General features: G+C 53.6%; 1 protein-coding gene across 5 annotated transcripts; it reads right to left on the reverse strand.

The window, feature by feature from the left end:
• Positions 1–937: 937 nt before the first annotated feature.
• On the reverse strand, positions 938–25,869 carry PNPLA3 (patatin like phospholipase domain containing 3). 5 transcript variants are annotated; one of them, XM_044940791.2, is made up of 10 exons: positions 25,521–25,865; positions 22,109–22,341; positions 20,863–20,928; positions 17,617–17,826; positions 16,052–16,112; positions 12,954–13,148; positions 10,027–10,159; positions 7,908–8,012; positions 6,284–6,423; positions 938–1,386 (listed from the first exon to the last, which is right to left on the reverse strand). In XM_044940791.2, exons 1-9 carry the CDS (start codon positions 25,705–25,707, stop codon positions 6,294–6,296), a joined length of 1,320 nt encoding a protein of 439 aa, XP_044796726.2. In that variant the 5' UTR covers positions 25,708–25,865; the 3' UTR covers positions 938–1,386; positions 6,284–6,293. The 5 variants fall into 5 exon arrangements, with proteins under 5 accessions (XP_044796726.2, XP_045021161.1, XP_045021163.1 ...); XM_045165226.1 differs by lacking the exon at positions 938–1,386 and having other exon boundaries at positions 6,224–6,423; XM_045165228.1 differs by lacking the exons at positions 938–1,386; positions 25,521–25,865 and adding an exon at positions 24,231–24,449 and having other exon boundaries at positions 6,224–6,423.

Genomic DNA, 25,869 nt, shown 5'->3' on the forward strand with positions numbered 1-25,869 from the left:
TAAATGCAGGTTAGTGACCACACTGGTTCCCTTGACAAAGTCAAACCCCGAGTCTCAGAGGCCATGAGGAAGGCACGCTGGGTCTTCACAGATCCCTGCAGTGGTGACCCCTGCTCTTAGTTTGGGGTGCCCTGAGGTGAGGGCCTCACCTCCATCCCGTCTCCCCAGCTCCTGCCACCGGAGGAGTGAAGGTGAGCGGCTGAGAGGAAAGGACAAGGGTGCCAGCAGGAAGCGGGAGACCAGGCGGGATGCCCGGGGCTGGGGCCGTTGCAGGGAAGGCAGCTTCTTCGGGTTGGGGTGGGAGGTGACTTGACCGATTCTGGGGCCCAGAATGGCCTGAGGCAGAGTTCAGACCACCAGCCCCTGCCCGGAAGTTGTTGCCACAGCCCAGGGCAGGGGCGGGCTGCCAAGAGGGGCTGGCTTCCAGGTGCCTGAAGTGGAAGTGGAGGTGGACGGGCAGGACACGGACTAGCTGGGGGAGAAGCGCGGCGGGACTTTAGGCACCACCAGGTCCTGGTTCTGATGACAGAGCTGAGGAGCTCTGCCCTGGGGGAGGGTGTGAGGGAGGAAACCAGGGGCAGGTGGGGGGGTGTTAGGTGGGCCCTCCCCTGAACCAGAGACTGGGGAGTCATCGGAGTGAGCGAGGCCTCCCCAGGGGTGGCTGGATGCTTTCTGCAGAGCAGCACGTCCAGGCCCTGGGGAAGAGCCGAGTACCCAGGAGGAAATCGGGGAGTCTGGGGTCCCAGAGGAAGGAGGGTCTGGGCCTCAGTGTCCAGGACAGAGCACGTGAAGGCCGCCTGGCCTGGCGTGGCCCATCCGGGGCAGCGGGCCCGTGAACCCGCTTAGGGATTGGGTGGGGGGTCCCAGAAGAGATGAAAGGAGCTTGGCCGTGAGCCAAAGAGAGCAGCACAGCACGAAGGATGCAGAGACACGGGGAAGCGGTTCAACAATCACATTTATTATGAATTATTTCCTGATGAACGCAGAAATTTAATATAAAATGTAATTACACGGAAGGGCATCATGGTAACCACCGTCGGTAACTGGGCAAACTCAGTCTCCACTCTACACACACACGTAAACACACACATTTTATTTCCTTAGCAAGACTGGGCTCATGCTTCTCAGCAGGCTCTGCTATCTGTTTACCAAACAGACGGTTGCTCCCTGGCATGAATCACACTGCACAGCGCTAATTCCTGATACTGGAGCATCCCAGCCTACCGAGCGGATCATCAATATTTGACAAGGTGGGAGAAACTTGAGAATGTTTCACACGCTGATGAGAAACCTGCAGTGCTGGAGAGGTGAGGATGTCAAGGGGTGGCCTGGGGTCAGCCAATGAGGACGAGACGAGGCAGCAGTGAGGCGGAACCCTGGATATTCCTAAGAAAAAGTAATACACTTCCTCGTCTTAGTGCACGTTTGAAACAAATTAATAAACACATGCTCATCGTAAGAAGGTGGAATAATCACAGATAGTAAGAAAATAAGTCCCATGTAATCCTATCTTAACACATCTCTCTCCTTACAATGACGTCAGAACCAGTGCAGAGAATACTATCTAAATGGAAGTGTCTTGGTTATTGTAAAATGCTGCTAAGGTGGGGTTGCATGTGTTTAGACCCGGGCCATGGTTCTGGCAGAGGCCACTGGGACCCCGAGCACTGGGCTCGGGGAAGGTGTGAGGGCGTCACCAGGAGTCCAGGTCAGCTCAGCAAGGGGACAGTGCTTTGACCTGGGGCCCAGGTGGCCAGAGAGCCCACCACTCAGCCTTGCCTCACTCGGAAAGTGAGGGTTACCAGCACAGGAGGCCCCAGAAACGTGAGGAGCCAGCCACGGGGCACTTCCCTGCTCTGCGAGCCGACCCTGTGTTTTCACAGGCAGCCCCTGCCTGCTGCCCTCACGGTGAGGTGCTCTGTCTGGCCCTGCTGGTTCTTCGGCTCCAGGACACCTACACGATGTGGGTCAGAGCTGCGACTTTTCACGCCCACAAGTAGGATTTGAGCTTATTGTTCCTTTCCTTTTTGGTATCCTCAAATGCATAAATAAGAAAAACACGCACACATTGCTCCTTGGGTCATATGACCCGGGGCAGGGGGCCCATGTAATCTGTGCCTGCCAACAGATTACCACCCTGGAGAGATGGTGCGTGCCTGCCTCCTGCTCGTCTCCATTAGAGCTTGGGCGGGGGAAGGTGGGGGGCAGGTGCCAGGGTGACTGTCTTATGCACTGGATTTCTATTTTCAAGGCTTCTCTGAATATTTTATTAATTCTCATAATAGATAATTCAACAGATTTTAAGAATCCTTTATATTTAATATCAGTTCAGTTCAGTCGCTTAGTCGTGTCCGACTCTGGGACCCCATGGACCGTAGCATGCCAGGCCTCTCTGTCCATTACCAACTCTCAGAGTCCACCCAAACCCATGTCCATTGAGTCAGTGATGCCATCCAACCATCTCATCCTCTGTCATCCACTTCTCCTGCCCTCAATCGTTCCCAGCAACAGGGTCTTTTCAAATCAGCTCTTCACATCAGGTGGCCAAAGTATTGGAGTTTCAGCTTCAACATCAGTCCTTCCAATTAAAACCCAGACTGATCTTTAGGATGGACTGGTTGGATCTCCTTGCAGTCCAAGGGACTCTCAAGAGTCTTCTCTAACACCACAGTTCAAAGGCATCAATTCTTCTGTGCTCAGCTTTCTTTATATTCCAACTCTCACATCCACACATGATCACTGGAAAAACCATCGTCTTGACTAGACGGACCTTTGTTGGCAAAGTAATGTCTCTGCTTTTAAATATGCTATCAAGGTTGGTCATAACTTTCCTTTCAAGGAGTAAGCATCTTTTAATTTCATGGCTGCAGTCACCATCTGCAGTGATTGTGGAGCCCAGAAAAATAAAGTCAGCCACTGTTTCTACAGTTTCCCATCTATTTGCCATGAAGTGATGGGACCGGATGCCATGATCTTAGTTTTCTGAATGTTGAGCTTTAAGCCAACTTTTCCACTCTCCACTTTCACTTTCATCAAGAGGCACTTTAGTTCTTCTTCACTTTCTGCCATAAGGGTGGTGTCATCTGCATATCTGAGGTTATTGATTTCTCCCAGCAATCTTGATTCTAGCTTGTGCTTCCTCCAGCCTAGCTTTTCTCATGATATACTCTGCATATAAGTTAAATAAGCAGGGTGACAATATACAGCCTTTTCCTATTTGGAACCAGTCTGTTGTTCCATGTCCAGTTCTAACTGTTGCTTCCTGACCTGCATACAGATTTCTCAAGAGGCAGGTCAGGTGGTCTGGTATTCCCATCTCTTTCAGAATTTTCCACAGTTTATTGTGATCCACACAATGAAAGGCTTTGGCATAATCAATAAAGCAGAAATAGATGTTTTTCTGGAACTCTCTTGCTTTTTTGATGATCCAGTGGATGTTGGCAATTTGATCTCTGGTTCCTCTGCCTTTTCTAAAACCAGCTTGAACATCTGGAAGTTCACGGTTCACATATTGCTGAAGCCTGGCTTGAAGAATTTTAAGCATTACTTTACTAGTGTATGAGATTAGTGCAATTGTGCGGTTTGTTTGAGCATTCTTTGGCATTGCCTTTCTTTGGGATTGGAATGAAAACTGACCTTTTCCAGTCCTGTGGCCACTGCTGGGTTTCCAAATTTGCTGGCATATTGAGTGCAGCAGTTTCACAGCATCATCTTTCAGGATTTGAAATAGCTCCACTGGAATTCCATCACCTCCACTAGCTTTGTTCTTAGTGATGCTCCTAAGGCCCACTTGACTTCACATTCCAGGATGTCTGACTCTAGCTGAGTGATCACACCATCATGATTATCTAGGTCATGAAGATCTTTTTTGTACAGTTCTTCTGTGTATTCTTGCCACCTCTTCTTAGTATCTTCTGCTTCTGTTAGGTCCATACCATTTCTGTCCTTAATCGAGCCCATCTTTGCAGGAAATGTTCCCTTGGTATCTCTAATTTTCTTGAAGAGATCTCTAGTCTTTCCCATTCTATCGTTTTCCTCTATTTCTTTGCATTGATTGCTGAGGAAGGCTTTCTTATCTCTGCTTGTTATTCTTTGGAACTCTGTATTCAAATGGGTATATCTTTCCTTTTCTCCTCTGCTTTTCACACCTATTTGTAAGGCCTCCTCCAATACCCATTTTGCTTTTCCGTATTTCTTTTTCTTGGGGATGGTCTTGATTCCTGTCTCCTGTACAATGTCACAAACCTCCGTCCATAGTTCATCAGGTACTCTATCAGATCTAGTCCCTTAAATCTATTTCTCACCTCCACTGTATAGTCATAAGGGATTTGATTTAGGTCACACCTGAATGGTCTAGTGGTTTTCTCCACTTTCTTCAATTTCAGTCTGAATTTGGCAATAAGTTCATGATCTGAGCCACAGTCAGCTCCTGGTCTTGTTTTTGCTGACTCTATCGAGCTTCTCCAACTTTGGCGGCAAAGAATGGAATCAATCTGATTTCGCTGTTGACCATCTGGTGATGTCTATGTGTAGAGTCTTCTCTTGTGTTGTTGGAAGAGGGTGTTTGCTATGACCAGTGCGTTCTCTTGGCAAAACTCTATTAGCCTTTGGCCTGCTTCATTCTGTACTCCAAGGCCAAATTTGCCTGTTACTCCAGGTGTTTCTTGACTTCCTACTTTTGCATTCCAGTCCCCTAGAATGAAAAGGATATCGTTTCTGGGTGTTAGTTTTAGAAGGCCTTCTAGAAAGTCTTCATAAAACTGTTCAACTTCAGCTTCTTCAGCGTTACTGGTTGTAGCACAGGCTTGGATTTCCGTGATATTGAATGGTTTGCCTTGGAAACGAACAGAGATCATTCTGTCGTTTTTGAGATTGCATCCAAGTACTCAATTTCGAACTCTTTTGTTGACCATGATGGCTACTCCATTTCTTCTGAGGGATTCCTGCCCACAGGAGTAGATATAATGGTCACCTGAGTTAAATTCCCCCATTCTAGTCCATCTTAGTTCGCTGATTACTAGAATGTCGATGTTCACTCTTGTCATCCCGTTTGACCACTTGCAATTTGCCTTGATTCATGGACCTGACATTCCAGGTGCCTATGCAATATTGCTCTTTACAACATTGAAACCTGCTTCTATCACCAGTCCCATCCACAACTGGGTGGTGTTTTTGCTTTGGCCCCATCTCGTCATTCTTTCTGGAGTTATTTCTCCACTGATCTCCAGTAGCATATTGGCCACCTACCAGCCTGGAGGGTTCATCTTTCAGCGTCATATCTTTTTGCCTTTTCATGCTGTTCATGGGGTTCTCAAGTCAAGAAGACTGAAGTGGTTTGCCATTCCCTTCTCCAGTGGACCACACTCCGTCAGCCCTCTCCACCATGACCCGCCCGTCTTGGGTGGCCCCACACGGCATGGCTTAGTTTCATTGAGTTACACAAGGCTGTGGTCCGTGTGATCAGTTTGGCCCGTTGTCTGTGACTGTGGTTTCCGTCTGTCTGCCCTCTGAGGCCCTCTCTCAGTGCCTGCCAAAAGTTATGTTTAATATAACGCCACCAAATATTTAGCACAGGTAAGTACTATTGCCTGGAAAATCCCATGGACGGAGGAGCCTGGTAGGCTGCAGTCCATGGGGTCGCTAAGAGTCAGGCACGACTGAGCAACTTCACTTTCACTTTTCACTTTCATGCATTGGAGAAGGAAATGGCAACCCACTCCAGTATTCTTCCCTGGAGAACCCCAGGGACAGAGGAGCCTAGTGGGCTGCCGTCTATGGGGTCACACAGAGTCGGTCAGGACTGAAGCGACTTAGCAGCAGCCGCAGCAGCAGAAAGATGCACCAGAACGTTCGTAAGTTACCATCTCGTAATGCCCCCAGAAACCAGGGGTGTCCTTGGGAGGATGGCACCCCACCTCGCCCGACACAGGCTGCTTTCTGTACGGAGAGATGGGGCCACAGTCCTTCCCCTCAACCCCCGAGACTGCACAAAGGGCAGCCCAGCTCCCCACCGCAAGGTCCCCGATCCAAACACCAGTCACCCTAGGAACCTGCCCTGGGACAGCCGAGTGGTGACGAGTCAGCCACAGACACCCCGCACGCCGGGCTCCCTCGTGGAGTTTCCCAACCAAGCCAACGACACTTAGAGCCTCATATCCTGGATATGGTTGAGCTCTGCATGCACCGCGCACACCAAGAGTAGCTTCCTAGCTTTTTGTAAGACAGAAAGATTGCCTTTGGTTTCAGGACACTACAAACTCAGCACACAGGTCATTCTGTGTACATCATAGGTGTCAGCTCTGGCCTCTGCGGGACGTCCACAGGGTGGGTGTCTGGGTCCTCGGAGGAGCAGAGAGCCCGGCGGCGCCCACGGTGTTCTGGTTTGTGGAGGAAGGCCGTTGGCCACTTCCTGAGATTTGGGATCTGAAACAAACGAAGAATTCTGACTCAGCTGCCGACCTGCCGCTCTGGAGTGCAGTGTCAGTGGGGATGCGGGAGGGGAGACATTGTCACACAGTCTGGGTCTGAAGGGTGGCCGAGCCCAAGTCCACTGCCTCCTTGGGTCCCCCATCCCCGTGCTGGGCTGACATCACCATCCCACGCCTCCAAACCTGTGGCCCTCCCAGCCACCTGGACACCTCCCACTGGACATGCACAGGCCCGGAGGAGCACATCAGTCACCGCCACGCACACCAGCTCACCCGCCAGGGTGGCCCTCTGCAGCCACACCACCATCCCCCCCACCCCTGGTCCTGCCTGCCGACCAGCCTGGAGCTGAGCAGCGCCTTGCAGCTGCTATCATCCTGTCCTGGAGCCTACGAACCGCACTCAGCCCTGCAGTTTCTCTGGAGAGCAAGCCCTTCCCCTCGCTGGGCCAGATCTGCCCTCTCTGGGGATCTGGCCTCCTCAAGCCCACTCCTGTCCTTTTCCCCGCACAAGCCAGACCCCTTCGTCCCTACTTTAAACCTTCCACATCTGTTAAAAGAAAATCTGGAGGGCTCATCTCCCAAGCACCTGCCACGTGTCAGGACTGAGTTTGGGCCCCCAAAAGCCTCGCAGACACCTAATGAGGCAAGGAGGCTCACCCCGGGCGAACGGGGGAGGAAGGCGAGGTCCACGACTTTCAAGACAAAAGTCCCAGAATCCTGACGGGACCAGGCCCTCCTTGCTCCTCATTAGTGTTCAGATTTCAGGCAGCGGTGGCAGCAGCGCCTGGGCCATGTGAACAGTGTGGGTGGCCAGGTTCCAGCCCAAGAGACCGGAATTCAGGGGGTCTAAGGTCAGGTGGGAATTTGCATTAACAGATGCGCACACATGCACACACAGACACACACACAGAGGGGCCCTGCCCCTCTCTCCCTGCCTCACCCCCTGCCCGTGCTACCGGTACCCGAGCCACTCCCTTCAGGCAAACCAATGCTACCTGTCCGTTGGCCCTGCTCCTGCTCCATCAGCCAGCTCCTCCCTCCTCTGCCCTCAACATGGGCTCAGTGGGGGACTTCCCTGGCTGTCCAGTGGCTAAGACTCCGTGATCCCAGTCCAGGGGGCCGGAGTTGGATCCCTGGTCAGGGAACTAGACCCCACATGTCGCAACTCAAGATCCCACGTGCTGAAAGTAGAACATGGCCCAGCTAAATAAACAACTTTTTTAAAATTACTCTCCATGGACACACCTCCTGGGGCTTCAGGACACCCTCTGCAGGGGAGTCTCGGTCACTAGCTTCCAGCAGGTACACTGGGACCTCTGATGAGCCCAGCTGCCTCCCGTAAGGCAGGGCCTCTGGCACCAGGGGACACGGTCCCTGCCCCCTCTCCGGGGCCTGATGACATCCCTAGGATGGCGCGTGAGGCCTGAGCAGATGAGAGGGTGCCGGGTGGACCCCCAGACCCACAACCAAATCACTTACCTGGAAACGGGGAGCAGACGCACCATGGCTTGAGAACACACGTGGGAGGTGGCCGACCACAGCCACTGGATGTCACTGGGCACGTCAGGAAGCCACGTCACCAGTCTGCAGGAAGGAAAACGCAGAGACGCACACCTCGTACGTGGGTGAAGACGAGCCACAGCAGAAAGGACGAGAGGAAACCCACCCCGAAGGCAGACACCTGACGCCAGTACCGTCGTGCAGGTACTGCCAGGGTCACTTCTAACCCCAAGCTGATAAATTCCACAAGGCAAGCCCACCTAAAAGCCTAAAGCAAAATGAGGCCACTTTGGATTCAGGAAAGCTCAAGGGACTTACACGGAGTTAAAAGACCTGGGTCTTGCAAGAGCTTGCTCTCCGGGGCATCATGGACCCTGACACACAGCATCTTCTGGTTGAAACACCACCCCCTGCACCCACATCGAAGGTGCCTGGCCATACGCATGCCCGCTGAGCTCTACAGCCTGGGAACCGCAACTACTGAAGCCCACGTGCCTGAGAGCCCGTGCTCAGCAACCAGAGAAGTCGCTGCAATGGGAAGCCATGACTGCACCTGGACAGCAGCCCTCAATCACCGCAACTAGAGAAAAGCCCACGCAGCAGTGAAGACCCAGAACACAAAAATAAATATTTTTTAAAAGTGAAACTGTTAGTTGCTCAGTCTGGGTGACTCTTTGCAACCCCATGGACTGGAACCTCTGTCCCTGGGATTCTCCAAGCAAAAATACTGGAGTGGGTTTCCATTCCCTTCTCCTGGGATCCTCCCAACCCAGGAATCAAATCTGGGTCTCCTGCATTAAAAAAAATAAAAGAAAGAAAAACCTACTGTATAGCACATCGAACTTTTGTGCCAGCCTGCTTGGGAGTGGGGGAAGGGGGAGAATGGATATGTGTATATGTATGGCTGAGTTCCTTCACTGTTCACCCAAAACTATCAGAACATTGTTAATCGACTATACCCCCATAAATACGTTTTTGGTGTTAAAAAATTAAAAAAAAAATAAAAATAGTAAATATCAAAGAACTTCCCTCGTGGTCCAGTGGTAAGGAATCTGCCCTCCATTGCAGGGGACGAGGGTTCAATTCCTGGTCAGGGAACTAAGATCACACATGCCCCAGGGCAACTAAGCCCGCTCGCCACAACTAGAGAAGCCCGCGTGCATCCTGGTCTGGAAACCAAGCATAAGAACAATAAACAAATAAGAGAAGTTATCAAAGTACTTTTTTAAAACAAAAGAAAAGGAAGGAAAAACTATGCCAGAGCAGCCAGGCCTCCTCCCAGGGCAAGGCAGGTGGCTGAATGGCAGGGCTGGGAACTGATCTGGGAGGTCCAGCAGAGCCAGAGAACTGAGCCAGATTTTGAAGGATGGCTGGGACTTTTAGGGGCTTCCCTCATAGCTCAGTTGGCAAAGAAACCGCCTGGTTTGATCCCTGGGTAGGGAAGATCCGCTGGAGAAGGGAAAGGCTACCCACTCCAGGATTCTTGGCTTCCCCTGTGGTTCAGCTGGTAAAGAATCTGCCTGCAATGTAGGAGACCCTGGTTTGATCCCTGGGTTCGGAAGATCCCCTGGAGAAGGGAAAGCCTACTCAATCCAGTATTCTTGGCCTGGAGAATTCCATGGACTGTATATAGTCCATGGGGTCACAAAGAATCGGACATGACTGAGCGACCTTCACTTTCACTCCGGGACTTTTAAAAAGACAGACTGAAAGACATGCTGACTACGTTGCTAAAAAGAAAATAAACACTAAAGAAAATCCGAAGAAAATGGAGGAAAAACCAATGCCCGGGAATCTAGCAGCCACACAGCGTAGGCCTTGGGATCCTTCCTACACACCAGGAATAAATCCACATCCCTCCCAAAAACGCAGACCTACAAGAAGCCACAAACCTGCAGGAGCAATCAGAAAGGAGCTGGGGTGGCCAGGGGCTCGCGAGCCAGGCACCTTTCCAGGTGTTCCCCGCAGACGGCGAGCTCCACCCAGATGTGCAAGGAGCCAGGCTCTGGGCTGAGCACCCAGCGTGACTCCTCTCACTGAATCCTCACCCTACCTCCAAGCCCCGAGAGGAAGCCAGAAAGCCATGGAAAGCATTCACCTCTGGACCACAGCAATGGCAGACTCCACGGGCAGCGTACAGGGCAGCATCATGTAGGACATGATCTTAACTGGTAAGAAGTTGCAAATCCTGTTTCTGTACCCATCTGGGTTTCTGACTGCCTTCCTCAGTGCTGAAAAACACAAGTTGGAGGTCTGTTTCCCACCAGCATAAAAACCAAGCCACCTTCCCCAACTGGTGCCTGGAATTTCTATAAATCCTACCAAACCTGGCAGCTAAGCAATCAGAAAGGGAAAAAGTGAGAGTGAATGTTTCTCAGTCGTGCCCCAGTCTTTGTGACCCCATGGACTATAGCCTGCCAGGCTCCTCTGTTCATGGGATGCTCCAGGCCAGAATACTGGAGTGGGGAGCCTTTCCCTTCTCCAGGGGATCTTCCCAACCCAGGGATCGAACCCAGGTCTCCCACATTGCAGGTAGGTCCTTGACCATCTGAGTCAGCAGGGAAGGAATCAGAAGCTCTGACAATTGAGGTCAGATGTGGGATGTGCCTACACAGCCCTTGCATCGCCAACAGGACACAGGATCCCTTTTAAAGAGTCTCCTTTAAACTGACTCCCTGCAGAAGGGAATGGCAACCCACTCCAGTCTTCTCGCCTGGAGAGTTTCATGGACAGAGGCGTCTGCTGGGCTACAATCCGTGGGGTCGCAAAGAGCTGGACACGACTGAGCAGCTTTCACTACTACATTTTACTTTATCTTTTATTTATTAAATTTATGTGGCTGTGCTGAGTCTTAGCTGTGACATGTGGTATCCAGTTCCTGGACCAGGCATTGAACCTGGGGCCCTGCTTTGAGAGCTGCATTGACTCTTAGGCACTGCACTGAGTCTTCCAGACTGGAAATCCCACTTCAGTACTACTTTACATTACTTTTGGAGGCAGACACAAATGTCTCAAATCTCCCCAGCCCAGGCTTCATGAGCTTTTCTTTGCATCTGCAATTGGATTCCACTCTGCCACCTGGGACCCCTAGCCTTCTATTTTCCCCTGTGTGATGACCTCACGATGCCTCAGATCACAATAACCTGAGCAGCTGCTGGTCAGTGCGAATCCTAGGGCGTTAGTACCTGAGGCAAGACACAGCATCCCTTTCATCTTTGTTTTATTCAGCGGCTCAGTTGTGTCCGACTCTTAGTGACCCCATGGACTGCAGCACGCCAGGCTTCCCTGTCCTTCACTGTCTCCCGGCGTTTGCTCAAACTCACGTGCATCAAGTCAGTGATGCGATCCAACCGTCTCATCCTCTGTCGCCCCCTTCTCCTCCTGCCCTCAATCTTTCCCAGCATCAGGGTCTTTTCCAATAAGTCAGCTTTGAAGTGAAGTGAAGTTGCTCAGTCGTGTCTGACTCTTTGCGACCCCGTGGACTGTAGCCCACCAGGCTCCTCCGTCCATGGGATCCTCCATGCAAGAGTACTGGACTGGGTTGCCATTTCCTTCACTTTCCCCAAATGCCTGACTGGAAACTGGACGGTGCACTCATCTGTCCATCAGATAGTTTGTGATGACGCGATAAAATACATCACCTTCAGTGAAGGTTCAAAACTGTGGTTTGGGGAGGAGGAAGGCGTTAGGAGGGGCTCCTCAAGAGAGAGAAGGCTTTGAGATGGGAGTACAGACAGCAAACGGCATCGTCAAAGAACAGGCCTCCCCTAGGAGTCCCCCTAGAAATCCAATGTGTTGGGACTTTTGAGCAGAGAGCACAGCAGGTTAACTCAAAACTCAGATAGAGGACTTCCCTGCTGGTCCAGTGGATCAGGATCCTCCTGCCAGCGCAGGGCACATGGGTTCTGGCCCTGGCCCAGGGCATTCCATATGCTGTGGAGCACTAAGCCTGTGTGCCACAACCACTGAGCCCTCGCGATGCAGTGACGGAGCCCACGCACCTGGAGCCTGTGCTCCGCAGCAAAAGAAGCCACCGCAGTGAGGAACCTGGGGACCACAACCACGAGTAGCCCCTGCTCGCTCAGGGACAGCAACGAAGACCCAGTTCAGCTCAGTCACCCAGTCGTGTCTGACTGTGACCCCATGGACTGAAGGACGCCAGGCCTCCCTGTCCACTGCCAACTCCGGGAGCTTGCTCAGACTCATGTCCATCGAGTCGGTGATGCCATCCAACCATCTCATCCTCTGTCGCCCCCTTCTTATCCTGCCCTCAATCTTTCCCAGCATCAGGGTCTTTTCCAGTGAGTCAGCTCTTCACATCACGTGGCCACAATATTGGAGTTTCAGCTTCAGCACCAGTCCTTCCAATGAGTATTCAGAACTGGTCTCCTTTAGGATGGACTGGTTGGATCTCCTTGCAGTCCAAGGAGACTCTCAAGAGTCTTCTACAACACAAGAGTTCAAAAGCATCGATTCTTCCACATTCAGCTTTCTTAATAGTTGCACCTCTTACATAAATACATAACGCCTGTAAAAACTATAGCCTTGGCTAGATGGAACGAAGACCCAGTGCAACCAAAAATGAATTAAATTAAAAAAAAAACACCCCAGCTACAATGTTATGTGCCAGCCTGGGTGGCAGGAGGGTTTGACAGAGAATGGATACCTGTATGGCTGAGTTCCTTCACTGTTCCCCTGAAAATATCACGACACCGTAAATCAGTTCTACTCTAATATAAAATGTTTTTGGTGTTAAAAATAAATAAATAAATAAAAACTCAGCTGGAGTTTGTTTTCCTCTGGCCATGACCAAATGGGAAAGGAGACAGAGCAAGGACCCAGGGGGATGGGAGGTCCATGCGAGGAGGTGGGGGTCCCGACCTTCCTGCGCTGGTCGCTCTGCCCTGTTTCTCCCCAAGCAGCGGTTCGACCTTCCTCCACGGGGAAGATCGCCCTTCCTCCTCTGAAAGGGTCACCGACCACCACCTCCTCTGTGCTCGCCCTCCCCACACCCAGAGCCAGTACCCATGCTGAGCTTGGGCGACAGGGTCTCCAGGACGCTCTTGTCCCAGGTCTGCACGCTGAGGCGCAGGTGGTCCAGCAGCTCCGCTAGCTCAGGTCCCGCCTCCCAGGTGGCCACACCCAGAAGAGGCTCCAGGCTCCCGGGCTCCGACTCTGCGGGGGACGCGCTCAGGCACGGATGGGGCCCTTCATGGATGCCTGCGAATGGCACGGAAACAAAACCCATCAGGCGATTTCAGTCAGCAGGGCCACTACTCGCCCAGCCACCTGCCCACCCAGTTAGAGGAAGCTAACAGGCCTGTTATAGGTACACAGCATGGATCCACCTGGGAATAATCCACCTGGGATCCCCCCTGCTCCACTTCGAACAGGGACCACCACTCCTAACAGGGAGAGCGCAGTGTGGTCCTTTGAAGGGGACGGATGAGGCGGGCAGCTGGCTCTGTCACGCACCAGCCGTGTGGGCTCTAGAGCCACATGTGGATTTATGAGGTTCAGAGGAAAGGATGATTTATAACAACTGAACCACTGGAGAAGCCCAGTGTTCCAGGCCCTGCACGACCCATGCAGCTGCTCCCAGCTGAATGCTGAGGAATCAGAAGCCCAGAGAGTGAAGTGATTTGCCTAAAGTCACACAGCCGACACCTGGCAGAGCGATATTAAAACCCAGGTCTGATATCAAAGATGGCACCCTTCCGTCACACAACCTCGAAAAGAAGCCACAGGTCGGGGAGTCTCTGCTGGCCCTGCCCTGGGAGCCAGGGCTCAGGGGCTGATCCCAGTGAGTGATTCCTGCTCTCACGCTGCGTAGCGATGGTGGGATGGGTAGACTTGAATGCCCACACCTCCCCCATCTAACCTCTGGCTTCCAACCTCAGGTTAAAAGCCCAGGGGCTGTCCCTGCATGCCCCCCGCCTCACTCCCAAGCTACACCTCCCACTTCGATTCCTCGCATCACTCCAGCCTCTGACAGACACACAGCTCAGCCTCTGGGGACTTATTCTCTCTGAGGAATGTGTCAGAGAATCTGTTTCCAAGGAACCCTGTCCCGCACCCATGCATCCTCTGTTGAACCCCAAGGAAGCCAGGGGGACCAAAGCAGAACCTGGCTTAGATCCTTAAACCCAAACCCAGCACCCATGCTGCAAGCGCCCAGCCCACGCCAGGATTTAGAATTACTAAGAATCAGTCGGCATCATTTACTCCAAACTCCTCTTGCTACAGATGTGGAAACAGAGGCCCAGAGAGAGAAGGGGCTTGCTCAAAGTCACCTACCAACTTCTAGAGGGTTCCTCGTAGTCTTTTAATCCAGGTGGCTCCCAAATTCCAATCCCAGTTCAGACCTGCTTTCTAGAACCTCGAACTCTGACATCACCATGCCTTCTGTGTACATGTGTGCTAAGTCGCTTCAGTCGTGTCCAACTCTGAGACCCTGTGGACTGTAGCCCACCAGGCTCCTCTGTCCATGGAGTTTCTCCAGGCTAGAATACTGGAGTGGGTTGGCAGGCCCTCCTCCAGGGGGTCTTTCCGACCCAGGGAATAAACCTGAGTCTCCCGCAACTCTCGCATTGGCCAGTGGGTTCTTTACCACGAGTGCCACCTGGGAAGGCCAAGTCCCTCTGCCAACCACCCAAATCTGTCCCAGGGCACCACACACGGGGCTCTCGAGCTTTCCTGCAGGACCAGCGCCCTCCCAAGGGCCCAAATCGTGAGCACCGCCCTCTGCTCCGGTCCCAGCCACAGAAGCCAGGGGCAGGACTTCATCCCCGAGTCCTCCTCCTTGGCAATCTCTGGTGCGTCATCTCCAAGTCCTGTCCTCTCCGGACCCTTCCACCTTGCTGCTGTGTCCCCGGCCGAACCCATGATGGCCACCTTGACCGGGGATGTTGGCGTCATCCTCTCTGTACAGCAGCCAGGGGCCCTGGCAAAGCTCCCCTGCCTGCCCTCACTCCCACGTCAGCAGCCCTCCCTGGGTCCCTATGGCTGTGAGATGCAAGCCCCTCTCCAGCTCCACAAGGCCCAGCCTTGCCCCTCTTTCCATTTACCCCCATTCCTGCCCCGCTCTGATCTGTTCCTCTGTCCCCCACCCCCACCACTCCAGTGATACATGCCTCTTTCCACCTCGAACAGACTATCTGTCTGCAGGACTCATGCTCACACACCCCCATGCCTAGAACATTCCTGTTCACCCTCAAAGCATCACTGCAGATTCGCACCTCCCAGGAGCCCTGCTTTCCCCTGCCTTGCAGAACTCTACCCCCTTCCCCTAACTGAACCCCACCTGAATCTACAGCATCCTGTACGTTCCGGCCAGGGCACTGAGCTCTCTGGCAGCCTTCTATTCAGATACCTGGCCCCTCCCCAATCTCAAAACTAACTCCAGGAAGGCTGAGGCTACATCTGTCTACCCACTGTGGAGTCCCAAGCACACAGCCAACTGCTTAGCACCCAGAAGGTATTGAGTAAGCGCTTTCTGAGCGGATAAATACATGAATGTCCCATGAACCATACCAGCTCCTCGGTCTCAGACAAAGACTAAATCAGAGGATGAGTGACTGTAGCAACCGTTAGTGTCGGGGAAAAATAGCTCGAGACATAACTAATACTTGGTTCCACACTAACATGTGAAGAACCCAAGTTCCCCAGCCCAGACCAGCCAGGCCCTTTCCCCAGAACACAGCTGGGCTGGTGGGCACTGCCCACACCTGGCTGGAGGCAGCTCTCCTGATGGCTTCACCTGAGACCCAGAAACCATTTCTCTTCCTTCCTCATCAAACTAAAGGTTCACAATTGTTCAAGCAGAAATAAAAAGGCACAGGAGCTGCCTTTGGCTGGCAGACAGGGACACTGCAGAGGGAAAGGAACCCTGGGGATGTGACCTCTGCAGGGTCAGCAGGGCTGACCCCAGCTCTGCTCCCCAGAGTGCAGGCCATGGCTGCCTCCATTTCTCCATTTGTAAAATGGGGGCAATGATTTCCTATCTGTCAGGGCCGAGCCCGATGGCAGGTGAATGTGCTGAGCGCCAGCACGGCTCCCCTGGTGACCAAGAATGAACAGAAAACGGACTCAAAGGGCACGGCTGCCGCCGTTGCCATACGCACCGTTCTTCTCCAAGAACCTGAGCGCGTCCACATATCCTTGAAGGCACAGCTCTCCAAGCACCTGTGGACAAACCACGTGACGTGAACCGCAGGCGGAGTCACCACGCACCAATCCTTCCAGCAGCGCCTGAAGACGGCAGGCGCAGAGCCAGGAACCCTCGGAGCTCCGAGTCGACGCCTCCTGTGGACAGGGTTCTGCGCTCCTGGGAAGAGGCAGCCCCGCTTCCTGGCAGGACTCCCCTCGAAGGACACCCGCTCCGCGCGCAGCCTGGACTGGCGCCCCAGCATGACGGGAGCTGGTTCCTCTGGTGTCCTTTGGTCCCTGGATGAGCCTCCATCCTCACAAATACCAGGGCCTGATCTGCTTGTCATGGGACACTGAGCTGCCTCCTCTGCACTCAAACCACATGGGCTCCCGATGCTGTGGTCCAGCCTTATCTCTACCCATGAGACACGCCATCACGTAGGCTGTATGGCATGGCCTTCTTTCTCCCCAGAGAGCTGTCACTGTGCAGATTCTACCAACTTTCTTACTATGTTACGGTGGTAAGGTCCACCACACTAGAGCGACAATCAAAATAAAGATTAAACGGGGAATTTCCAGGTGGTCCAGTGGTTAAGACTCCTTGCTTTCACACCAAGGACTCGAGTTCAATCCCTCAAGATCCTACAAGTCTCATGGCACAGCTGGGGAGAAAAGGAAAAGATTAAACCACCAAACGCAGTGTAATTCTTGACCATGGCTGCCAATAATCATTGGGGGACTTACCTGGTGGTCTGGGGGCTCAGGCTCTGCACGCCCGAGGCAGGGGGTTTCAACCTCTGCTCAGGGAACTAGATCTTGTGTGCCACAACTAAGACCCAGTGGAGCCAAATTAATTATTTTAAAATGAATCACTGGGATAATTAAAAAAATAAAAAACAAAAACACCCTACTGCCCAGGCTGTGATGTGCTGTGGTCAGTCGTGTCCAACTCATTTGCTCCTTTGCCTTGGGATTTCCCCAGTAAGAATACTGGAGTGGGTTGCCATTTCTTTCTCCAGGGGATCTTACCAACGCGGGGACCAAACCCGAGTCTCTTGCATCTCCTGCATAGGCAGATGGATTCAGGCTGTGGATACTTAAGCCACAACCCCTGGAAGAGGGATCTCAGTGGCAACCCCACCCCTCCGTTTCAGTGAACCCAGGGGATTCCGGTGGCCAGCGGGAGGCAGCCCTGAACGGAGTTCCTTTTCAAGGATGGGCTTTGTTGCTGTTGGTCCGTCAGTGTGGGGAACAGCTGCTGCTCTGCTCACTCAGTCATGTCCGACTCTTTGTGACCCTCTGGACTGTAGCCCGCCAGGCTCCTCTGTCCGTGGGACTTTTCAGGCAAGAATACTGCGGTGGCTTGCCATTTCCTTCCCCCAACTCAGGGACTGAACCCACATCTCCCGCGTCTCCTGCATCGCAGGCAGATTCTTTACCCAGTGAGCCATCCGGGAAGCCTGAACAGCTGCTCGGTCCCCTGGCAGGGAGGGATGCAAAGGGGAGAACAGCACCCCCAGAACTCACAGCCCCATCTCACCTTGACATCCGGTGGGAACAGCGACCGGAACACCAGGTAGAGGTTCTCTGTGCAGAAGTGCATGTTGAGCTTGGTGAAGCCTTCGTGAAGAAAGAACGTGGACTTGACTTTGGGGCAGATGTCGCTCTCCCCATAGAAGGGGGACACAGTGATGGTTTTTTTGGAATCAACGAAGGGTATGTTATCACTTATTCCTCCATCCACATATCGCTTTTAAGGGAGAAGACAAAAACAAAGGGCACACTGTCAGAAGCTCTGGGCTGGAGTTTTCTGTGTGCTTCAGATTAGGGATAGAGACTTCTCAGAGCCGCAGGCAGACCTAGTGAGAGACCAGGGAGTTTGGAACAACTCTTGCAGCAAATCCCCAGCAAGCATTTCTGTGCCCGGCCAGGCTGCAGGTTGTCACTCAGGACTGCCACATTCTGTTGCGTAGTGTGCGCACTGCACCAGAACAGTGCCGGGTGAAGAGGCACACGGAGGCTGGCGCCTGGCCACGTTGCTGGGCCCGGTCATGAGCGCCCCCAGGTGAGTCCATGTACTTCCCATCCACTGGGGGCGCTGTGCGCACTCAGGGCAGAGTGTGATGTAGATGCGGCCAAAGACAGACAGATGGTCATGGGTTCGATTCCCGAGGCCCCCTGTTGCTTGAGCGATCTTGGACGAGACACCTAACCTGTGGTCCTGACTCTCTGTCCACACCTGGGCAATGAGAACCAGCACTGCAGACTGAAATGACACGGCGAACCTGGGACTTGCGCTCTTAAAAACTGGCATCTTATGCCACAGGAAAGGTGCATCTGGGTAAGCACTGTGAGAATCCATTTTCCTGTATTCCATGGTAAGCGCTCAAGCACTCTGTTATGTCCAGCTCTTTACGACCCCATGGGCTGTGGCCCACCAGACTCCTCTGCCCATGGGATTCTCCAGGCAAGAATACCTGGAATGGGGGTGCCATCTCCTACTCCAAGGGATCTTCCCGACCCAGGAATCAAACCCAAACTCTTGCGTCTCCTGCATTGGCAGGCAGGTTCTTTATCACTGAGCCACCTGGGAAGTCCTCCTATTAATGTATTCATAGCCTCGAACAACCCTAGTGCCCACGGCCAGGCGGGGGCAGCAAGGTTTTGCTACCGTTTGGATCGAGTCTGGACCTATGAAACCAACATCTTGAATGATTCCCGGAGCTCAAACCATCATAGTCCAGCTGTCGCTGCCCACGGTGGGGGTGGGGGGCCTTCAAATATCACAAGGGGGAGGCTTTCCCCAGCCAGTCCTTCCAAAGGGAGAAATGCAGGGCACACTTTGGCCTAAAATGCGTCCCGGACAGGATCGGGCGTGTTCAGGCATGCCTTGGGCATCAGGGGAGTCCTCCCTTGAGGCCCAAAGTGATCAGGTGTGCACGCGCAGCACTAGTCTCTGTATCGCTGCTGTTGGTCGGCGTCAAATCCCTCACTGGCAGAAAGGGGCTCGGAACCCAGCATCAGCAAAGTTGAGATGAGATGGGCGGAAGCCGGGGACTGTTTTTCCAATTGTTTTTTATGTTTTTAATTCATGTTTGCTGGAGCCTAGGTGCTTCTCAGCCTAGGTGTCTTAGTTTCTGCTGTACAACAATGGGCAGTTTCTGCTGTTATACACACACACACATCCCCTCTTTTGCCGCTCAAGGTCTACTGTAAAGTCCAATGGCTCCTCTGTCGTGTGGGGTTTTCCTCCAGCCTGAACTTTCCTGGAGGAACGTTCTGAGTTTGCTCAGTGGAATCCCAAGAACACTCTGCTCTGACTTTCAGCAGGTTTTGTCTGAGGACACTGAGGGTGTGACTCTGCGGCCCACGGCCGGGGCAGCCAAGGGGAAGCGCAAGGATGACAATGACAAGAAGGACAAAACCCACATTTACCTAATACTTAAGAGCGCCAGGCTCTGTGCCGGGCACCTCCGTGCACCATTGCAGGTAAGTTCCACGAAAGCGCAACAACTGCACACTATTATTGACTCCCAGTTCATTCCACGACTTAAGAAATATGTCCAGAGACTTCCCTGGAGGCTCGGTGGCTAAGATCCCACACTCCCAATACAGGGGGGCCGGGTTCAGTAGCTGGTCAGGGAACTAGACCGGGGACACCACGGCTAAGCATTTGCATGCTACCACCGAAGAGCCAGAGTACCGCAACTAAGACCCGGCACAGCCAAATCAGCAAATAAATGTTAGAAAGAAAGCAAGGAACGTGTCAACGTGGCCCAGCTAACATGGGCTAAAGCAGACACTGGATTCTAGGTTTGTCTGCCAGGCAGGGGCTGTTGGAACCACAGGTGACCACTTCATGGCTCCAGGCCTCGGTTTTCTCATCTGTAAATAGGGCCAGCTGTGTGTCTGTCTGGCGGCAGCTCCGGGGCATGAGTGAGCCTATTCACAACCTGCCTTTGCAAGTCGCTTTGCAATGTGAGGCCCGTACTGCTGTTAAAGTGTGAACCGAAAGGGCTTCTGAAGTGCCTTCCTGCTGAGACATGGGGATGTCTCGTCTTCTCTCCCACAGCTGTGACAACCTAAACGGTCTCCAGACGTCGCCAGATGTCCCGGGACAAGGGACAGAATTATCTGACAACCACTGCCCTAGAAGGAGGCTGCCAGGCGGTCTAGCATCCAGCCCAGAGTCTGTAGGACCAACACCTCAACTTCTGCTCTTCCTCCTGAGCCAGTGCTCAAGAATAGCCACATGTGTCTACATAGGAGTTGAATCGCAGCCCTGTCGGAAGCCTCTGTCCAAAGCCATGGACTGAAAAAGACAGAGTCAGAGGCAGAGAGGATTGAAACTCTCAGCTCCTCAGAATTAAACCTTAAGTGAGTAAATTGACTCTTGAGCATCTTATACTCTAAGTAGGCCACTGGGCACCTATTTCGGTGCTCATGTGGAGATTATGTGAACAGCTTATGTTACAGGTGAGCAGTTAATTATCCCACACGATGTCGGTTTTGCTTCAAGAGAGCTTGGAAGGGGTTCAGCTGTGGAACCTCTGTCTGAAGGCTGAGAGGCAAAAGGCTTTCTTCATTTAGAGACAGGTCTTGGGGGCCCAGGGTACCTGAGCCCAGTGCCTTGTCTTCCTTTTTTTTTTTTCTTTTTAAGATGCTTAGTACAGGATCTTAGTTCCTGGACCAGGGATGGACCCAGGCCCTTGGGAGTGAAAGTGCAGAGTCTTAACCACTGGACCACCAGGGAATTCCCAGAAACACAGTTTAAAAGTGGACTTACCACGCCTCTGAAGGAAGGGGGGATCCAGCCACAGATGAAAGGGACATAGGAGGAACAACACAAAGCCTGCAAAGACAAAAGACAGTGAAACCACAGCACAGCCCAGACCAGGCGGCCTTTTACTCCCTGGGCCTTTACAAGCCTTCTACAAGCAAGGACAGCAATAAGCCTGAAAGCGCTGCTGGCCGAGCAGGTGCTTTACTGAATGGTTGGATGAAGATGAGCCTGTCCACACACTTACTACTTCAGCGTGCTTGCGTGCTAGGTCACATCCGACTCTTTGTGACCGGCATGAACCACAGCCCACCAGTCTCCTCTGCCCATGGGGTTTTCCAGGCAAGAACACTGGAGTGGAGTGCCATTGCCTTCTCTGGGAGATTAGATCAGGGCTTTGCAATTACTGACACTCATCAGAATCACCTGGAAAGCTTGGCCAATCACAGACTCGGGGCCCCACCCCTAAGATTCTGATGAGGCAGGTTGGAGGCGGGGCCTGAGAGCCTGCACTTCTAAAACACCCCCAGGAGATTCAGCGGCTGCAGGTCCCTGGGGGACCACCCTCTGCATCTCACGGAGCTGGCGAGCATTAAATTAAGCATGATGTAACACTGGTGCAATGAGAGAAAAGGGCTCCTGTGGGAATACACAGGTGCTGGTACCTAGAAAATGCTCCCGGAAACAAGGTTAAGTGGAAGACGACACTGGCTGCTGAGAAGCAGCTGGTTATATTCGCCAGGCAGCTGGCTCGTATGGACCCGTGTTAAGTGAAATGACGCCCAAGGCATTCTCACAAAAGACTCAGCCAAACCAAACAGCATTTTGATATCGCCAATGATCTTCTCTGTGCTAAAGCCAGAGGACAGAAGTAACCAAGACACGCTCCCACCCTTTTTGGGCTTCACCGGGCAGGTTCTTATTAAGGAACGGGCATCGTTGGGAGGACGGCCACACACATAAGGTCCCTGGAGCAGGAGGTTATGAACCAAGTCGTGAAGGAGGGGGAGACACTGTTTGAAGCTGACACTGTCTGGGACACCCCAGGTTTGCACAGGCTCTGGACCAGCCCACTGGAAGCACACAGCTTACATCACTCTGGTGCAGGAAGCCAACCAGCATCACGGGCAGCCAGGTTGTCCTGCATCTTAAGTAAAAAATGGGGCAGACTGGCTTACAACAGCCCCTCCCTGTGTTGCTTCCAAAACGAAATGGCCCTTCCGACTTGACAGTACCCACATAAGCCGCTTACGTCCACGACTTCTTCCTTGGAACGAAAATCCGACACCAGCACGCTTTTTCCGTCGGGCACTCTGGTAAGCGAGATGACCATCTTGCCCGAGACAAGCTGGTGGACGTTGTCAGGGAGGTGTCTCTGGAGACTGTCTCGGGTGTGCTTGCTCAAACTGAAGCCTGGGTGGACGATCCCCAATTTATGGCTTCTGGCTCTCCGGGTGAGGTCCATGAGGATCTGCAATGTCTGGTCTGTGTGGAGGGTGAAGTGGGAGATGGGCAGGGTGGGGAAGAAGGGAGGGGTAGGGGTGGAGAGAGAAATATGCAAAGGAATTTACCACCCTGGAGGTGGCCATTGCTTTGCGGTGGGACCAGAAACCTGATGGCAAGGAAGCTGCCAACCCTCTCCTTTGTCTAGGCCTGGGCCGCCGGATCCGGCCGGGGGTTCCTGAGCCTGAGATGTGGTTAGTCCACACTGATGGGTAAAAGATGCACGGGATCCCGAGGGCTCAGAATGACAATAACAACAACAGAAACGTTGACTAGCTCACAGATAATGTTTTGTGTTGATTAGATGTGAAAATGGCAATATTTGGGCTATACTGGGATAAATAAAACAAATTTCACTGATGTCTTTTATTTCTTCCATGTGATTCGATGGACATGAATTTCAGCAAATTCCAGGAAATACTGAAGGACAGGGAAGCCTGGTGTGCTGCAGTCCACGGGGTGGCAAAGAATCAGACACGACTTGGTGACTGAACCACAACAACTAGGAAATAAAGATAACATAATCCTGTTGGTCAGAGCCGTTCTTGACCCTCCCGGGCCAGAGGAACGAGCCTCCAGAGGCCCAGGAGGCCTCTCTTCGTCTTCATCCCTCCATCAAGCCCAGATGCCAGGAACCCACAGCATCAGAGCTTGAGCCTGGATGGGCCTAACCCTGCAGGGAGCAGACAGCAAGTGCAGGCTGGGACCTGAGTTTGAATCCTGTCGCTACCTCTTACTACCTGAGCAACTTAAACACGTTACATCACTGCTTCTGAGCCTCAGACAGTATGTTTTTAATGTGGGACAACACTCACCTACATTTTGGAGAAGGAGAAGGTTAGGTACACTAAAATCTGTGCACGGTCAACCCAGAGGAAGCACCTCGTAAATAACTAGACTTAACTTTCAAAAACATATTTGCTTATTTATTTGGCTGCACCAGGTCTTGGTTGCGGCACACGGAACTGTGTGAAGAGCTTTGATCGTCACTGTGGCAGGCTAGTTCTTCCCATGCAGCATGCAAATTCCCAGGGCAGCATGAGAACTCTTAGTTGTGACATGTGGGATCTAGTTCCCCAACCAGGGATGCAACCCGGGTCCCCTGCATTGGGAGCATCGAGTCTTAGCTACTGGACCACCAAGGAAGTCCCCAGACTTAACTTTTAACTTCTGGAAAGGGAAAGAGTCACTCCGCCCCGGGGCTCCTCAGTCCATGGGGATTCTCCAGGCAAGAATACTGGAGTGGACCGCCATGCCCTCCTCCAGGGGATCTTCCCCACCCAGGGATCAAACCTGGGTCTCCTGCAGCGCAGGCAGATTCTTTACCCTCTGAGCCACCAAGGACACTTTTAACCTCTAATGCTACAATTGCCAGACCGTCTAGTGGACACAGGGCCCATTCATGCTCCATCTGACCTCACTCACTGGCCTGGTCCCCTCTGGTGGCCTGCACTGCCCTGGCAGGCAGTGCCACCCCAAGCCCTGGTCATCCACAGATGCCGGAACGCAGAGGGCCCGGACACACCAGCAGGCCCTGACCTACTTCCGACTCCAATGGGCTCTCCCTGCACATGTGGCCCCTTTGAGCCCAGACAGAAGGCACATGATTGCACAAAGCTGCTTGCTTCTGCCAGGCTCTCCTTCCAGGTCAGCCCTGGCTGAGAGGTGCGCTCAGGAACCCTGCCCAAGCCACAGGCCCTGGGAATGCTCCCCGGAGCTCCCCAAAGTCAGACAGGCAGTTAAAGCAGGAAACTGGGGCTCCCAGACCCTGCAGAGCAGTTCTTGCCAAAACCTCCAGACCCTTTCGGGGGACTTGCTGGTCCCGAGCCTCCCCCTGCAAGCCCAGCCCCTCCGCTGCACCTGTCCTCTACCTGTGAACCTCCTCCAGGCTGGAGTCGGCCGACTTCCGGTGCTGGGGTCTGTGCATCTGAATCAATGAAACATTGGACTGTGTGCATGTCTCCAGGTCACAAGCCAGAGACGCAAGGGTTGGCTTTTATCACAGCTCAAGTCCAAGCTGTGCAGACTGGCTGTGTGTCCAGTCGAGTCACCCCCGAGGTCACATTCCCTGCTCTTTGCCCCTCTCCCTCTCGATGGAGAGGGTTGCCAGCGTGGCCTCTCCCAATCCCCACCTCAATCAGCCCAGGGTCTGCTCACTGATCCTATCCAATGGCAGGGCTGTGAGTATTGGCAAGGGTTTCCTGGCCTCCAGGAACAGTCAGTTCCTGCTGGCAGTGCCCAACACAGCTGTCCCCGGGTAGAGCAAAAAGTAAACTGGTGAGGAAGCCCAGTAAAACAGGGGCCGGTGAGAAGAAGCTCTGTCGCCCAGTGTGGGCACCAACAGCCTCACCCGCTCCAGGCTCTGCTCCCTGGCCAGAACCATAGGCCAAGGACACCAGGCCCTAGTGATTCAGGCCCGCTGGCCACCAGCCTCGGTCCTCCCCTCCCTCCCGTCTCTACGTGGACGGAGACCTTCACTAGGACAAGATTCAAACAGCCAGGACCTGTTTCCAGGGCACTGTGCAGGGACGTGGTGGGGAGGATGGGATGGGAATGTCCAGTCCCCCAAAGGGTCTCCAACACCAGGAAAGGAGGAGAGGAGACAACTTTATTAATTCCTCTCCTCTCCCCAAAACAGCTCTACTCAACCCCCTTTCACCCCAAACCAGCAAGCTGCCTTCTACCTCAGAGGCACCCTGGCGCCCCCCAGTCCCCAGGGTTGGGCGGAGTTCAAAGGGCCCTGGCGGCGGCGGAGAGGGGGGGCTGTCTCAGCCCCTCGAGTCCCCAGAGGGAAGAAGGTACTCACCCCTGCCTGGGACACAGCCCCAAACCTCCCTCCTGGCCTCATGCAGGGGAAATGGGAACTCCGCTCCCCCGACCGCGTCACGTTCCCTCCTCCCCGTCTCTCCGAGACCACCTGGCTCTCAGTCCCGGAATGGGGAGCGGGGCTTCCTCCAAGCCCGGGCGCCAAAAGGGAATGGAGGCGAGGATGCGCTCCGGGTTTCCACGCCCCGCTTCCAGGGCTCCCCGGCTCCGGGCAAAAAAAGATGCACTGGACGATGCAACTGTTTGGGGGAGACCCCGGCTTTACCCACGCAGGGCCCGCTTCCAGCCCCGGCTCCCATCGCGCGCCCCATCCCGGCGCGGAGCCCGGGACCTACCCAGCGGGATCCCGGAGAGGAAAAAGGCGCAGTGAAGCGCGCCCGCCGAGGCGCCGAAGAACTTGTGCGCGTGGCGGAGGAGCTGCGGGGCGTGCTCGCTCAGGCAGCGGGTCACCCCGACGTGGTAGAAGCCCAGGAAGCCGCAGCCGGCGAAGGACAGGCTCCAGCCGCTCTCGGGGTCGTACATAGCGGCGGCAGGTTGGGGCGGTGGGCCGGGGTCCGAGCGCGCCTCGGCTCCGTCCGGCGCCCACCCTGGTTCTCCGCCGGGCCTGGGCGCCGCAGCCCGGGCTATTCCCGGCGCGACGTCACCGGCCCCGGCCCCGCCCCGCTCGGACCACGCGAGCGAGCC

This window comes from Bubalus bubalis, chromosome 4 (assembly GCF_019923935.1).
Source record: "Bubalus bubalis isolate 160015118507 breed Murrah chromosome 4, NDDB_SH_1, whole genome shotgun sequence".
Taxonomy (NCBI): domain Eukaryota; kingdom Metazoa; phylum Chordata; class Mammalia; order Artiodactyla; family Bovidae; genus Bubalus; species Bubalus bubalis.